Below are 17,211 nucleotides of genomic sequence, written 5' to 3' on the forward strand. Positions count from 1 at the left end.
GATGGGGGAGGTCCTTCTGTGTATATGATTGTGTTATTGGTTGATAAATAAAGTACTGTTGGCCAATAGGAAAACAAGATAGGTGGGGCTAGGAGTCAAAGAGGATTCTGGGAAAGGTAGGAGAAAGGGCAGAGTCACCACGTGAGCCCGGGAAGACAGGACGTTTGCCACTGTTGTCCGATAAGTCTTATAAAATATATAGATTTATGATAATTAAGACTGAGCTAGCAGATGAGAAATCCTAGTCATTGGCCAAGCAGCATTTGTACCTAATATAAGTCTCTGTATGTTACTTGGGATCTTAACGTGGCGGTGGGCAGAACTCGGGCAGCCTGGCGGAAATCGCCCGCGTGGCGGCAGGGCTCGGGTGGCTTCTGGGCATAAAGACTTATTGTTACAGTTGGTGGCCTAGCTCCACTTGTAGGGAGTAACTGTGGAGTTTTGTGTCAGGCAGTCACAGAAGAAAACACCACAAAATAAAATGAATGTAGGAAGGGGATTTGCAGAAAGGGGTTGACAGGGGATAGAGGGTGAAAAAAAATCACCAAGTGTTTCAAACGTACACACACGTATGAAATCATCAAATAACAAATTTAATTATTAATTATTAAAAAGAAACCCAAAGGCACAAATGAGACTGTCATTCTGGCTGCCATTTATCTCTGCACACACACCTAAACTCCTGAGACTCCCAAGCAATGGCCCAACATCTATCTGCTTTCACAAGATAAAGGCAATGACAAGAACCCAGAAAGGCTCCCCAGACTGCATGGCAGGTGCATTCTTGGGAAGGAGCTGGCCATATAAAGAAGGTGGATCATAAAACAACTACAGTGGAGAAAAGGTGTTTCAAAAGAACTGAGGAGTGATGGTATCTGAACTACTGTATGGGTAGACACACCCCAGCAAGGAGCTGTGACCCTAGAGCTCACACATATCCAGCTGCAAATGCTGTCAGTGAGGCTGGGCACACAGAGACAAGGAAGCTGCAGAGCAATGTGCTAAGATAGGCTCCAGCCATCTTGACGCACACAGTGTGACAGTACCAGCAGCAGCTCAGCCCACACTTAATCCATCACTTCTAGAGAGGCTGGTGGTGAAGACTTGTGGAGAGTTTAAATGAGATTCCTAAGAACACAAAATGAACCGAATCAGCTTCCTAAGAGGAAGAATTTAGCTGTTCAGTGTGTGTGTATGTGTGTCTGTGTATGCGTGTATGTGTGTGTGTGTGTGTGTGCATATGTGTGTGTGTGTGTGGTGTGTGGTGTGTGTGTGTGTGTGTGTGTGTATGCGTGTATGTGTGTGTGTGTGTGTATGTGTGTATGTGTGTATGTGTGTGTGTGTGTGTATGCATGTATGTGTGTGTGTGTATGTGTGTCTGTGTATGCGTGTATGTGTGTGTGTGTATGTGTGTGTGTGTGTGTATTCGTGTATGTGTGTGTGTGTGTGTGTATGTGTGTGTATGTGTGTATGTGTGTCTGTGTATGCGTGTATGTGTGTGTGTATGTGTGTATGTGTGGTGTGTGTGTGTGTGTGTGTATGTGTGTATGTGTGTGTATGTGTATATGTGTGTGTATGTGTGTATATGTGTGTGTGTGTGTGTATGTGTGGTGTGTGTATGGGTGTGTGTATATACAAATGCTAGAAGAGGGCATGGGATCCCTGGATCTGGAGTTACAGAAGGTTGTGAGCCACTTGGCGCAAGTGCCCAGAACCAAACTTTGGTCCTCTGGAAGAGAAGCAAGCAGTTTTAACTGTGGAGCCATCTCTCCAGACCCGTCTTTTAATTTTAAATTCTTTTCTGTGTATCCATGTATGTGTTACATGTGGGCTTGTGGATACATGCATCCATGTGCATGCATGTGGAAGCCAGAGGAGGAAGTCAGATGTCCTCCTCTGTTGTTCTTTCCCTTATTCCCTTGAGAGAAGATCCCTCACTGAACCAGGAGCTTACTGTTCCAGATAACGTGGTGTGACAGTTTGAACGATAATGGCCCCAATAGGTTCATATATTTGGATTCTTAGTCACCAGGGAATGGAACAGCTTGGGAAGGATTAGGAGGTGTGCCCTTGTTGGAGGCGGTGTGTCACTGGCTTTGAGGTTTCAGAAGCCCACACCAGCCCCTGCTCCCCTCTCTTTGCCTGCTGCCTACAGATAGGATGTAAAACTCTCAGCTGCTGCTCCGGCAGCTTCTCCCCTAAATTGACCCTCAGATATTTTTGCTACTTCAAGATGTTATGTGAATCTAATAAAATTTGGATTTCTAATATGACTAAGCCTAAGCCCCTTAGACAATCAAGTTTTTCTACAGTTTTACTTACACACAATTCATTCTTTAAAGCTAATTAAGCTGAAGAGTAAAGTTTGAAACAAAGGTCAACAAGGCTCTTTGTCTAGTAAGAGTAGTATAAATAAATAAAAGGGGGAAATTAAGGCTCCCTACACTGTTGGGGCGGAATTGAGGTTAAATATACACATGTTCTCCGTTTGGGAAGGTCCATCTGGTGATATTTAATCTTCACAATTGGTAAAAGCCATACTCAGAAGCAACTGTACTTTGGATTTCGACCTTCTCCTGGGCTAAGGATTTACAGTCAGTGAGGCCACGGGCCCTGAGAAGGGAGAAAGGAGAGAAGGGCCACCCTCCTTTTCCTTCCACTAAGTTTCCATTTTCCCCAAAGTAGGCCATTTGCCTTCCCCCTGCAGGAGCTTCTCTTTCCCCATTTCCCCACTAAGAAAATGGGGCTCAGGATCCACCTACCCCAACCAGCACTGTCTGAATCTTATGGCCCGAGACCGAGGAACCTGTTTCTGTACCCATGCACCAAGACAGGGGATCCTAAGAGCAGCTGTTTCCGTACTTGTAGACCCAATCCCAGGACCAGAAAGTGCACATTGATGCCTTGGGACTAACAAAGGAGAGGTAGGGTGTCACTGGTAGGAACCTAAAAAAAACCCAGACCCTGTTAGAGTCAGGCTCCTGGCTCCAGGGTTCCATCTCTACCCAGGGATCTAACATTTGCTAACAAACTTCTCTGTCACGTTCTCCTAGTTATTTTCCTGTCTTTTAATTCTTTACTTGGAGGGAGAAAAGAACCACCACGAAGCTATCATCAGAAGATGCTGGGCAATGGTGGTGAGCCACAGCTTCTAGTCAACCACAGAATCATGAGGGAAGCCAACTGACATTGCTTGGCATGCTATGTTTGATGCCCTTTAGGTTAGGTACATTAAATTCCTTTTCAACTCATGGTGTTTTCAACATATAATGAGTTTACTGAGCTACAGGCCCACCATAAATTGAGAACATCTGTTCTGCTATAATGAAAATGCTTACAACTGCAGTACAGGGTAAGCTCTGTGGTAGGTGGGTGTGCACACATGCACATAGGCATGACTACACATTAACTGCTTTGCCCACTCCAACAACTAAACTTCTTCAGCAGCTCCTTAAAGTCAAAGAAAGAACCAGTTTGAAAGTGTGGGAAGCTGTTAGCTAACAACTTCCTCGAATTCGATCATTCCCTCTCAGGAAGCTCCTGAAACTTACAAGATTCACAAAGCCCTTCCTCAAGGTTACTCACACACACCCCCACACCCCCACCCCCCCACACACACCACATGCACACACACTCCACTCATATGCACACACAGACACACACACACATTAACAATTCCTGGGAGGAGAACAGAAGTGACTGCCATCCTGCTGCTCACAGAGCTCTAGGGATACGGCTTTCATGAGTCATCACCCATGCTAAGATGGCCTTTATGGTCATGTGACTGCCTTTGGGTCACTCATACTCTTATAAGCAATCCCTCACAAGTATCTTGTAAATAGCTCCAATAAGCTTACTAGATCATGAAACTAGACACGGGTGAATAATCCCTTTGGTCTGTGCCATATATGGTATAAGTGAACATTTGTTGGTGTCTCCTCAAGAAATAAAGAACAGAAGACAGACATGGCGATGCATGCCTATGTTCTTGGGAGGCTGAGGCAAGAGGATTTTGAGTTGGAAGCCACCATGTGCTACATACAGTGAGTTCATGTCCAGCCCAGGCTACATAGTGAGACCCTGACTTAAAGAACCAAAACGAAAGCCAAAAGCACAGCCATCAGCACCACCAACAAAAGGCTGTGTGGGGCAAAGTGTGCACAACGCTTTCTAGTGGCTAGAATGGGGTGTGGAAGGCAGTACACTATGAGACTTGGCCTTTTCTCCTTTCCTTTTGTCCCATCTGAGCCCTACCCTATCTAGGATCACTAGGACAGTGACACTCTGGTGCAGGCCACAACAACATTTGCTCAAACAACTTGTAAGCATAGTTCCTTTCTTAAGAATTGGAGACATGGATCTGACTGGATTATGCTGTGTTTCCTGTGTCCAAAATAAGACCAGCTTTGCAACTTGAAAAGGTACAAGGGAGACAGGTGAAGGACTTAAAATGCTTTGTACACTAGCAGTTTGCATGTGGTTTTGAAAAGAAGAGAAAGAAATAAAGGAACAGAGCTGAAGTCAGGGACAAGTTATAAAGCCAGTGGAGGCCATCATTATTGGTCTAGAACCTGAAACAAGCCTGCCTCTCCCCCTTGCCTCTGATCAGCAGATTTTCCAAAACTGGCCTAAGGACAGCAGGCCACCTTCTAGGCCAAGCCAGACCTGTGCCTATGCTGATGTCAAGAGTTACAGTGTTCAAGAACACTAGACATCTTTACTATGAAATGCACAGGCTTAGAAGTGCCTTTGCCTCAAAGACCCTGGGTCCTTAGTCCAGAGAGAAGCAAGCCTGGAGCTGGACAACTGGGCTTCCCTTGCTTCCAAGCCTCTTACCATGGCTGAACCACGTGCTGTTTCTGTGTGTGGCAAGTGACAAGAGTCTGGATGTCCTGGCCAGTTCTTATTTGCTTCTTCCCCTAGGATCCAGACCCTTTCCACATAGCTATCACCTATTGTCCCTCTAAGGAAGAATACATCACTGAAGATTAAGACAGACCTCATTCCCCTTCTCACCTGAACCCCATCGTTCATATATGCCAAACCTGGATATGCTTGTGGTCCAGAGAGCCTTGAATGGACAAGTGCACTCTCAGACCAGGCTCCCAAGCCCCAGACAGTCTCTACATACTCTTAGATTCAGCTCAGCGCTTGCTTCACCAGCAGCATGAGATCTTCAGAGTATGCTTTTTTTTGGCACACAAGCCATTATCATTATTGGTATTGCAGCTGGAGAGGCAACTACAGCTTTTATCTACCACCTCTGAGTTGGTCACTTTCAACAAAATTTGTCTTTTGTCATAAATATTATGGTAAGCGTGGTCTTCAGACAGGCCTATTGGTCTTCCATCACACAGGCTGTAGGGAATTCCCAGGAACTTGTTAGGGTTGTTTGTACCAGCTGTTTGCACCTGGCAAGCAAAGTGCACAGTCACAACCTCTCCAACTATGAGGAGATCCGGGGCAGGAAGCCAGATGGGACACTAAACCCAGCATAATAATGGCTGGGCAAGCCCCTAAGCTTGTCACACTTGTCATGTCATTAAAATGGCACTATTGATAGCTCTGTGTCCCCACAGAGTCTGGGGAAAGCTCTGAAGCCGCACCTCTGGCTGTGGGTATACTAGGTACCTACATTGTGTGAGCATCTCTGTTAGTAACCCTGAAGTCTTGACTTCCTTGTTGCATATGTCCATCTATATCCTTTTGGGACAACTTTATGTTTTGCATACCCCCTCAGCACTTATTGGAAGCCTTTCTAGGTAGGCAGAGTTGAGACCATGGATATATATGAGCACACAGCAGCCTCTGTTGTGGCGGGCAGTATGCTTAGCCTGTCGGTGAGCTGGGAAATTTTTATTTGTGAATGATAGATGCAGGAGGGGATGCAGATGTGCGCTGAGATCACCATGAGCAGACACTGGGAAAAAAAATCCCAAGAACCACTGCCCTCAAGGGCCTTGCAGCCCACATGGAGCAAGTAGAACAGACCTGTCCTAACAGAAGGGCTTCCAATGCTAATCAATAGAATGGTGGGGATGGGGTAGGGGTGAGGCTGTCAATATGGCATAATACCTGGCAGAAGCAATTTAAAATGAGACAAGGGTTTATTTTGGCTTATAGTTCTGGAGCTTTCAGTTGGACCCCAGAACAATGTCTCACATCGTGGTAGCCAGGTAGCAAAGAGAAAGCCTGTGTTAGCTGCCTTTCTGTTTTCCCCTTCTTCATTCCACCCACACCCCTGTATGAAGCAAAGAGCCATCTCTAACTACATTGAGCAAGTTATGTGAGCCAAAATACATGAAATATGTTAAACAATTAGAATGTAAAGCTGACTGTGTTGCCTCAGCATAGCTCAGTCTAATGTAACTTCATCAGATACAAGCATCAAGGTTCATGATCGATATATAAGGAACTTTGACTTTACAGTTATTCACAATTGGAGCCATGGCTTTTTCTGTAGCATCTTTCCATCCCTCCTACCTAGATCCTTGTGGGTAGTTGTTCCCTTCTCATTCTTGTCATAGTTACAGCACGATAAGCTGGATAGGGATGTTCCTGACCACGTAGGTCCAAAGTGCATGGCCAGGGCCTCAAGCCACTCGGTACCACAATGCATATTTCTTACACTCCAAGCAGTGTTTTATTTATTGTCTATTGTCCCCCTGTTTCATGGGGGCATAATGACATCAGGAATATACAAGAGACTTGTCAACTGCTGTGTTTTCAGAATTGTGACTAGTACAAAGTTCCACAAAGAGTTGGTGGATCAACAGGTGAGTCAAAGATTAAGAAAGTGGGAAAATCACTGCGGGCATGTCCAAGCGAGGGTCTGGGAGGAGGTGGTCTTTTGAGGCCAGGGCAAGGGTGGGAACACATAGGGTAGCCTGGGGTGACCATGAGCTGAGTGAATTGGCTGATGTAGAAGAATACAAATGAGAAGAAGGTGGGTGAGAATCTCAAACATTGTTCCACGTGTTACCTAAGGGCAAAGGGCAGCTCTTCAAGACAAACGACCAGGAATAAAACTTCAGGGTCTGAGACAGGATTCCCGGGAAGCACTGATAAGCTACAGACTGATAGAAGGAAAGGAAAGCCAAGGACACAATCATAAGACTGAAAACAGTTCAGCAGGGTGAGGATCCAGGAATCAAAGTGGAATGGTGGGTTGATACAACTTTGTCTAGCAAAGTTCCCTGCTGCTCAATGGTCTAGGATAGGAGGAAGAGGAAGCCAAGGGCAGAACTCAAAAGTTCTGTCTTCTGGAGCCCCAAACTCAGTGTTGTCCTCTGCGCAGCAGTGCCTCTCTGAGTCTCCTGGGAACATCCAGTCTAAGACAGTCGAGAACAACAACCAGGCCAATATCCAAGTAAACTCATTCCTGAGTGGAGACTCAGCAAACCATTGCATGATGCAGATGGTGACAAGCTTAGACCAAAACAGCATAGGTGTCTGCATCTGCATGGTAGAATGTGAGTTCCAACCTTAGCAAAGAGAAAATACACTTTCCTGTTGACCATACATGCTCATGAACATTATATGGGCTAAAAGGAATTTTGTGTGTGTGTGTGTGTGTGTGTGTGTGTGTGTGTGTGTGTGTGTATGCATGCATGTGTATTTATGAATAAATTAAGAGCATTGCTGTCTTTTATGGGACACTGGATAGTGGCTTAGCCAACTGGTGGAGGCTGGGATTTCTGGATAAGGAAGAGAGTTAGAAACAGCAGGTATAGGTTCACAATATGGAAATGTGGATGTGTACAATCTTGTGTGTGCATGTGGTACTAATGATTGAATCTAGAATCCCCTGCATGCTAGGCAAGTGATCTTCTATTGAGCCCTGCCCCTAGCTCTATGGTTCATGTTGTTCATGACCTTAAACAACAGATTATGTACAGCCTTGCACATGGGAAGACATTTATTAATAAGTCTTTATAAATTATGATTATTGGCCACTTTTTCTTCTGTCTTGTATAAGAAAAATAAAATATCCACAGGACCAGGAAGAAATTTCTACACCATCATTGGCTTCCTGTTTCCCTCATCTTCACTTCTGCACACACAGACTCACTAATCTTTACAGGAGCAACTGCCTCCTGCCTCTATTCTGTGGCATCCTAGCATCCCATGATCCTTCCTGAGGAAGTTTGTAAATCTCCATCATGCCACTCTTCAAAAACTCCACTATGGTACTGGGCTGGGATCATCAGGGGTAGGAACATTCCTTTCCACTTCTGCTGTTTCCTTCTTTCTGCTCCACAGCTCTCTTCCAGTCAAGAGAAGGGGAGTTACTTGTTTTGTGGGGCAGCCTGAAGACAATCCCAGCATCCCTTGCGTGCCTTCTGGTAAGAGCAGGGTGCCTGTGGTGAAGGTATTCTATGCCCTTCCAGGTCCCAACCCCAACCCTTACAGAGCTCTTCCATGCACGGTGAGAGTGCCGATCTGTGAATAGCTCACTAGTAAGGAACATTTATTGGCTCCCCTGTTGTGTTATCTCTAGCAGGGGAGCAGCTTTCAGTTTTAAAGCTCACATGCTGACTTTTGTCCACCCCTGCCTTGATCTTACTTTTCATTTGACTCAGTAATCAGGATAGACTGACCATACTGTTCACTGCAGCCCATACGAAAGCAACACATTCCACTGTCTATGAAAGTAAGCAGAGTCCTCAGTCTGACATATAAGGTCCTCCACCAAAAGATGAAGGTATGTCAGTCAACTCCCTAGACTCAGCTTCCCATTCCACTGTGCCCTGGATCTGCCATGGGCCCTGGTACAGCCACCAAACAAGGGTTCTCTGGTCTCCTATAAATGTGTCATGCCATATCTGCCCCATATATCCAGCTTGGGTCTTTCTACTATGCTGGCATTTACACCCACCAAAATTCTTTCAAGTGCCGGGTGTTGAGGGCACATGCCTTTAATCCCAGCACTGGGGAGGCAGAGGCAGGCGGATCTCTGTGAGTTCGAGGCCAGCCTGGTCTCCAGAGTGAGTGCCAGGATAGGCTCCAAAGCTACACAGAGAAACCCTGTCTCGAAAAAAAAAAAATTCTTTCAAGCAGTCCAAGTGACCCATAAGCCACTTCTCCCTGTGCCATTCTGACCCCTCTCCATTTCCTTGGCATTTCCTCATTTTGTTTCTTTGCCAGGAACTTTCCCTTTGCTTGCTATTCTTCCCTTCATGCATGCCGCTGGGCACCAGTTTACTCTCCCACGATGTGCCCACCTCCAAGCCTCCCTAAGTGCCCTGCAGAATGGGATGCTTCTCCTAACTGTTCCACAGAACATGGCACAGCATATTACCAAAGACACTACGTTAAAAGCACCCTCTGATTTTTCTCAAGAAGCCTATGAAGGAACTCAAGCAATACCACATAGTTAGATGCTCCCAGGGAACAATGTTGTTACTCTCTTTCAGAGGGTAAGCTCCTAGACCAGCAAGGACAACAAAGGTGGGTGCCACTGTGTGAACCTCGTGATAGAGGCTGTGCTGCAGGGAGGGAGCTACAGAGGAGCCTCCATAACCTCACGGTCTCGCAGGATGCTGTCTGAATTGGCTGTCACCCTAACCAGGCAGTGAATGGACCATCATGCCACTGACTCAACTTCCCTAGGAGGTTAGGGAGAACCTGCGCTGCCCAGTCCCTAGAATAAAAAAGGAAACCCCCCAATTTGAAAAGGAAGGGGTGCATCCAGGCCACCCAGATTAAGCAAAACATGGAAGGGTCTCCGTGATGGCCCTCCCCCATCTAATGAGAAGGAATGCCAGAATGTGTCTCAGGCAACAGCAGGTCCCAGCTCAAATGACATGACTGAATGTGGAGGCCATAACATTTTCCTCACTGGCTTGAAGCTTGGGAAGTCTGATAGGCCTCTTTGAAGTCTGCTTAGAGACTGGGGAATGTGCGGGCTTGAGAGGCCAGATAAGACCCTCTTGGGTTCAAGTATCAAGATGCTTTCTTCGCTTTATACATGCTGCTGGGAAAATGAGGAGGGCTGGAGTTCTGTAATTTCTCACAGGAAATGTTGAATCTGCCCTGCTCCTTTATTGGGGTAAAAAAGAAATAGACCTCATATATTAAACAAGAGGGCGAATGAGTCTCAGTCATGCAAGGCAGTCAATATAGGCCCTTGGTCTTCTGACATGCACGGTACAGGAAGGATTACTACTAAAGGGAAGCCCTTTGGCTCACCCTGGAAGAACACAGCCATCATCCTTCTTCATTCTTACAACTCAAATGTACAAAATCCTGTTCCATCTCATCTGTCATTCTGGGTCATTCCTATCAAACACCTTGCACATACCGAACCGACCACATTCAATACGACCCAAGACAAAGTGGCACAGTACCTATTTTTGTGAGCCACTTGGCCACAGCACCATAGATCTCATCCAAGATGAGGATAACCACAAGGTTGATGATGACTGCTGTCGCAGTCACTGTCGCCCGGACATTGGAGCGTGTGGCCTTGCTGAGAGAGAGCGCAGCTGCAGTTGTGATCCGATACACAATGACCCCAAAGACAATGGAGAACGTCAGGGCAATCTGTGCAAATAAGACAGGAGAAGGAGGCAATTACTGAGCAGAAAAACACAACCGCAGTCAACTGTTGAGCGCCTACTGTTTGTTAACATCAGCTGCTAGTAAGCTCTAGTTACTGAGTGAGCAACAAAGGACCTGCAAAGCCACCTGAATTCTGATGTAGCACTCTGAGTGTTAATGCATTTTCAAGGTAGAGCATCTTCACTTTTTATCAGATCTCAATAGTCTAAAGCACACAGCACAAATAAAAATGAGAATTCTGAACACTGTGGAGTGTAAAAGATATCCTGATTCCCTTCATTCTAGAACTTTCTACCAACTATGAAGATAAGATGAACTCCTTTTATACCACGGTAACAGGTGTGAAATTATTACATGCTAAATGGAGACAGCTGATGCGGGACCACAACATGGAGATCCTCTGGGACAGGGAATAGCTGGGTCAGGAAGTAAACTTCAAGTTGGACCATCCATTAAAGAACATAGGAAGCACTGAAGATGCTGGAACTTTGAAGGCATGAATTACAGATGAGAGGAAAAGGTTGAGAGCACAGAACAGAAAAATAAGAGATCAATTTGAGTCATGTTGGCACAGAATGAGGTGAATGAAAGCACCGAGTTCCCTTCCAGGCACCTTGGAATGCAAAGTCACAGATTCTACCTTGGTATACAAATCTCTCGTTCCTTTGTCCCAAGGACGTCTTCCGGCCCCTAGATCTCCAAGGTCCACATTACCTCCTCTAGAACATAAGAACAAGGATTCCTCTAGACCTACAGTGCCAACCCTCCAGTGTCCCCACTCCTGTCCAGCTAAGGAAGGGCAGTGTGGGGAATCACTAGGATGCCACGAGCAAGAGTACCCAATCAAGGCTCAGCAAGGGGTGGATAGAGGGAGGCCTCTGTCAGGGACAAGTCTCATTCAGCCCTGCTTCAGTCAAGGGAAGCCATGTTTCATCCTTGCTGCCAATGAGACTCTTCAGGTACTGGTTGGTCTCTGGGGCAGAAGGGGTGGGGCACTGGCTGTTTAAACTGTGGGGTGAGAAGAGGACAGGTAGAAGTTTCCCCTAGAGTACAAAAGAATGATGGAGGAGACATTCTGAAGGAGAGGGGAGTGGGTGGGAGGGGCAAGGAGGAGAGTGGAGGCTGGGAAGGGCTTTGAACAGTCTGTTGCAGGCAGTGTGAATGTACTCTGGTGAGCTTGGAATGAGTTACAGATGTGTCAGCATATAGACCCATGCAGACCTCTGGGGTGCCAGCATGCTGAAGCCTGGGGTGCTAGTAAGAGACTGGGCTGCCTAGCCTGGTATGCTTTATAAGTGTTAGCATTTGCCCTGTGGGCCATGGTGTAAGAAAGGCAGGGAGGAGGTCTTTTATGGTCAAGGGAGAGTGTTTCAATGTGTGCAAGCATGTGTGTGTGTGTGTGTGTGTGTGTGTGTGTGTGTGTGTGTTTGCAAGGATAACAGAAGGGAAAACACTCTACTGGAGGCCTCTCTTTGGATGGGGATGCAGCAGCAACAGCAGCCTGCAGGACAAGGGAGGGATAACTCTTTCAAGTGGGAAACTACACATGACAACATGTTGCTCCAACAATGTAGATGTTTGGCTTCCTGGTTCTCTGGGACAATCACAGCCTGACAGTGAGAGCCTAAAAAATGTGCTGTGAGATTCTCTTCCTCCCCTACCTCAGATCACTTCTACAGTGATGGAAGTACTGATGGGGTGGCAAAGGCTGGGCATGGAGGAGCAATCCAGTGTGCGTGTGTGTGTGTGTGTGCATGCATATGAGTGTGTGCTTGCAATTGGTTTGGTGTTAGGAGAAGAACAGAGAAAATGCCTAGGGTCATTGGGGAGGGAGACGGGGAAGAGATCTCTCCTGGGCTTCCCTGAGTGGGAAAGGAGTAAGTGTGGTGCAGTTCATGGCCCTAGAGGCTTCATCACCTGGGAGCTTGGTTGACATGCAGAACCTAAGCACAACTCCAGATCCTGGCTTACAATCCATATAGTGAAGCGAGTCCTACCAAAGCCAGAGACACCATTCTTCTCACTCGCTCTCTGCTCTTCCCCCAGTATCACCCCCAACACCATCTCTAGCCTCTACTTACTCTTTGCAAACGTCTACTTCTCTGGTATTAATTTTTCTAACCCATGGTAGAAACCAGGATTGAAAGCCTCCCCTCTGGCTTTTCCAGAACATCTCTAGATCCACAGAGCTCCCAGGCTTAGAGAACCCCAACCTGACCCCATGATTGACTATTTTGTAGACAAAGAAACAGGTGTGGAAAAAAGAAGTCATTTGCTCTTGGCCACCGGGTCATCTGGATCATAGTGGGAATATTTAGGGCTCATCTATCTACCTACAACCTTCAGTTCTATGCATAAAGAAACTTAGGCCCACACAGCAGCAATCTGATTGTCCCAAGGTTTGAAGGGTACAAGGCAGAACTGAGGTGTTACTGGATAATGGTGACGTCATCATCATCACTTCCCCACTGTATCTTCTCCACTTGAGCTAATCCTTATAACTACCATGCCTTCTGTAAATGAAATCTCATGATGCTCCATGACTGGACCCTGCCATGAGGAACAAAGTCCACATTCCCGTCCTGACATTTGATCTCAGGTCTCTTGCTGTGAACTCCAATGCCATTCCCACCACTTGCGGTTGAATTATTGCTTTTTAAAGGCATTCAATAATATTTCTGATAAGTTACCCTCTAAGCCGCTGCACTGGGACACATCGTGCTTTGGGTCTGTCTCCTACAACTAGGGTAAAGGAGCTTGGTCACATGCCACATTCTATGGATAACACTATTCCATAACAGTGCTCCATAAATGAAAGCGGCTTGGTAAAGACTGAATTTTTCAGCCACAAATGACTTATCCACACTACACAAGGACGCATTATCTAAGCCCTTACGGCTTTTGCATTTTGGGCCTATATTTTCACCTTTGGGGTATAGAAAAATATTGCAAAATGTTAGGCTGTAGATAGGAAATGTCCCCACGGGCTCACATGTTTGAATACTTGGACTGCTGTGACATTTAGGAAGGTAGAGCCTTGCAGAAGAAAGTCAATGACTGGAGGTGGGCTTTAAAGAATGCTAGTAAGGCACTACTTCCTGTGCTCTGTCTGTTTCCTGGCTGTAGATACAACACTATCATAGACTGTATCCTAACTGTGAAGGGGAAAACAGGCAAAACCGAACAAAATTATTACCTTTGTCCTAGTTATGTTCAATTCTCTACTTAATATAGCCTAGAACCACCTGAGAAGAAAGCCTTGACTGAGGATTTTCTTAGATCAGACTGACCTGTGGATATATCTTTAAGGGATGGTTTTGATTGTTAATGTAGGATGACCAAGCCCACTCTGGAAGGTACCATTCCTAGGCAGGTGTTTCTAGGATGGCATAAGAAAGTTAACTTAGCATATGTTGAAGTGAGCAAAGCAGCACCATTTCTCCATGGTTTTTCCTTCAAGTTCCTGTTTGTAGCTTTGAGCTGACTGTCATCAACGATGGGCTGTGACCTGGAAATGCAAGCTAAATAAATCTTCCACCACCCCCCAGTTGCTTCTCATCAGTGATTTAATGCAGCAACACAGAGGAGCCTGGAGCACTCTTCCCCCTTTAAATTGCTGTTTAGTCAGACACTTGGTCAGAGCCATTAAGAAAATATTTAATAGACAGTGTAAACCTGGACATAGAGTTTGAGATTATGAAAGAGCTACGAAGGAGAGACTACAGGGTCCCCACACTCCTTGCATTCTAAATGGATGTTATGAAAATCACCGTACACGTGTAACAAGGATGAACTGGGAAGCAGTCGGTCTGAGTCCCAGGCTTCAGGCCATGAGCGTCTGGGATGGTGTTATGGAGAGCAGGGGAGAGGGCAAGAAAACCCTGCAGATTTTTGGAGAGTTTGCTGGGGGAAAAGCTTGGGAAAAGACTATGGGGGAGGAAGACCTTTCCAGAAATAGAGGAAACTGCTCAAGGCAGCGGCGACCTCTACTTATCCAGCGGAACAGGGCTCAGCCTGGGGCACAGAGTGTGACGGTAGCGCCAGTCAACAAACAGCTTTGTCACTGTGTCCCAGCTGCCTCTGACATCCATCTGTAATTTGTTTACTGCTGGGCCCTAACAGCTGTCTAAAGGGTAGGTGTCCAGGAGACAGCGCAGAGGAAAATACAAACAAAGTAACTAACTAAAAAACGACCTCCCTTGTGGAGTTGGTCTTGTTATAAAGCAATAAATAGGTAAAACACATGGTATCTCAATCTTCCAGCCTCAGCCCCTTGGGTAGTAGGACACACAAGCATGCACCTCCGTGCTTGGCAACGTTCTTCAGTTCTACATGGCATGACCAAATTCTTTCTGATCCACTCTTGGGACACTTTTTGAATGACCACTGCAGCCACCTGCTTGACTGACCCTCTCCCACACACTTGCCGTCTTCACCAGTATTTCCAGTATTTCTCAGAGCACCCAGAGTCCCTTCTGAACTGTGTGTCAGATCGTGTGTCTCCTCTGCAAGCCTTTCTCTAGGGAGTTTCCCAGCAGAGTGAGCCCATTCCTTGCTATACCCCTGTCTCCCTACGGCCTCCCTGGCTGTATTTCAGCCACCGGCACAACCCTCTGTCCTTGTTTGCTACCTTCTTCTCACGGGGACTCCTACCAGGCACCGTATGGCAGAGTCCTTTTCCTCACCCTTCCCTCTGACTCCAAAATGTCAGCCTGGCTGTTTCTTTCTGCTATTACAGATCCTTGCTAAAATCTTAATGAGACTTCCTTATTTGACTTATTTAATAAATGTATTTGTGATTTTAAATTTTGTTTTATTGGGGACATACAAAATATTCAAACACACGTGCACATACACACACACACACACACACACACACACACACACACAGAGAGAGAGAGAGAGAGAGAGAGAGAGAGAGAGAGAGAGAGAGAGAGATGTACAAACAAACTCTAGTGTATCCTGCCTGCCTCACATCAAAACAAAAGATCTCTTATCCAGGCTCTTCCTTTAGTTAGTTGGGTGACAGTCATTTCTTTCTTTACCTTTACTACTCTGTTACTTAACATGTCATCTAGGCTTGCCCCTTTCTGAGCATTGCCCGATAACAATCAAACCATATATATACTTTTTCCTTTTTGTTTTTGTTTTTGTTTGTCACCCATGCTGCCCTGTATCGTGATTAGCTTGTTCATTTTCATGGCTATGTGGTCCTTAACTGTGTAAATAGACTTCGTTTTATTTATCCATTCTTGTGGGGATAGGCATATGGACTGTTAGCAGTTTGGGGCTATTATAAACAGTGTTTCACAGATTTTCCCCTACGTGTACTTGCTGTGTGTGCACACGTAAGGTTTTCGAGGGCATGCACCTAGGCGTGGAATTTCAGGACTCTGGGCTTTAAGTCTCAGTTTTACTAAGCAATGCCAGAATGTTTCTAAAGGCATCTTTAAATAATTTCTTAAATGAACTCCTACCAGCGTTGTACAAGTTTCTTTTGATCTAGATCTTTCCCAACACTTGTTATTGACAGACTTCTTAATGACAAGATGTCTGTTGAGTGCATATGGTGTTTCATCATGGTTTAAATTAGAATTTCCATGAATACTAATGTAGGCTTGTTGGTCACTGGTGTTTCTCTTTTATGAAGTGCCTATGGGGGTAGTTTTTTGAGTTTCTATCGAGTTATCTATTTTCTTGAGTTTGCAATTCTTTGTGTATTTTGAGAGCAGCTTTTGGTGGGTTACAGTTTTAACGAATTTAATAAACTTTGAGCTCACCACGGTCCTTATTTTCACCCTTCCTGCTTCCCATAAAACCACCCCAGACAAGGCCTTTCCTACATGGGGGAAATGTCCTTAAAGTGAGAGCATCCCTAGTACAAAGATGTCTGCTCAATTGTTTTACACCTCCTCTAGAATTTAGTCCAGGGCTGTTACTATCCTGGCAGCCTTTGGAGGCTTTAATGAGGCTAGAAATATACTTACCCAGTATTTCCCACTAAATTCAGCAAATGGGTGTTACAAAATCCTACCGTACCACTGCCAAAGATGGAAGTTGATTTTACTATTTACTTATCACACGTACAATGTTTTAGGATATCTTTATTTCCAGTCCAGGCTGGTCTTGAACTCAAAATCCTCCTGTCTCAACTTTCCCCAGCACCAGGGTTACAGGTGTGCCCCATCATTCTCACCTTGTCTATAAAGTCTTTTTCATTATCATTGTCTTTCATTCTCTGCATTGTCTGGTCCCTGAGAATAGTATTAAGCCCACAGCTGTATCCATTAAGTACTTATTGAGTGAAGAAACTTTCCCACAGCAAAATGCACCTTGCGGGAGGCTCAGAAGCACTGAATTGGTTAAACTTTCTACCATCACACTTTTACCGACTGCAGCTCACTGCACTCTTAAATAACCCCTCCAAGCCTTGGGCCTGTTTGGCAATGAGAGGAAAACAAATTTAGACTGCTAAGCTTTGACAACTTGGCACTTTGTCTGCAGAAGAAGGTCTTGAGTTTGATGATGTCTAAGCTAAGAGCATTTATGTTTTGGACAGGGTCTCACTACATAGCCCAGGCTGGCCTCAAATTTGAAACCCCCTGCCTCTGCCTCTGGGATGCTGGCATTATAGGAATGTGACACCAG

At 45.6% G+C, this 17,211-nt stretch overlaps 1 protein-coding gene across 1 annotated transcript in view; it reads right to left on the reverse strand.

Moving 5' to 3' along the window:
* Window positions 1–17,211, reverse strand: part of Ano2 (anoctamin 2) — a 258,087-nt gene that overhangs the window by 56,490 nt on the left and 184,386 nt on the right. The window contains exon 14 of the mRNA XM_035448746.1: window positions 10,350–10,545. Within this exon, the coding sequence (XP_035304637.1) occupies window positions 10,350–10,545 (196 nt within the window). The remainder of the gene's footprint in view (window positions 1–10,349; window positions 10,546–17,211) is intronic.

This window comes from Cricetulus griseus, chromosome 8 (assembly GCF_003668045.3).
Source record: "Cricetulus griseus strain 17A/GY chromosome 8, alternate assembly CriGri-PICRH-1.0, whole genome shotgun sequence".
NCBI lineage: Eukaryota > Metazoa > Chordata > Mammalia > Rodentia > Cricetidae > Cricetulus > Cricetulus griseus.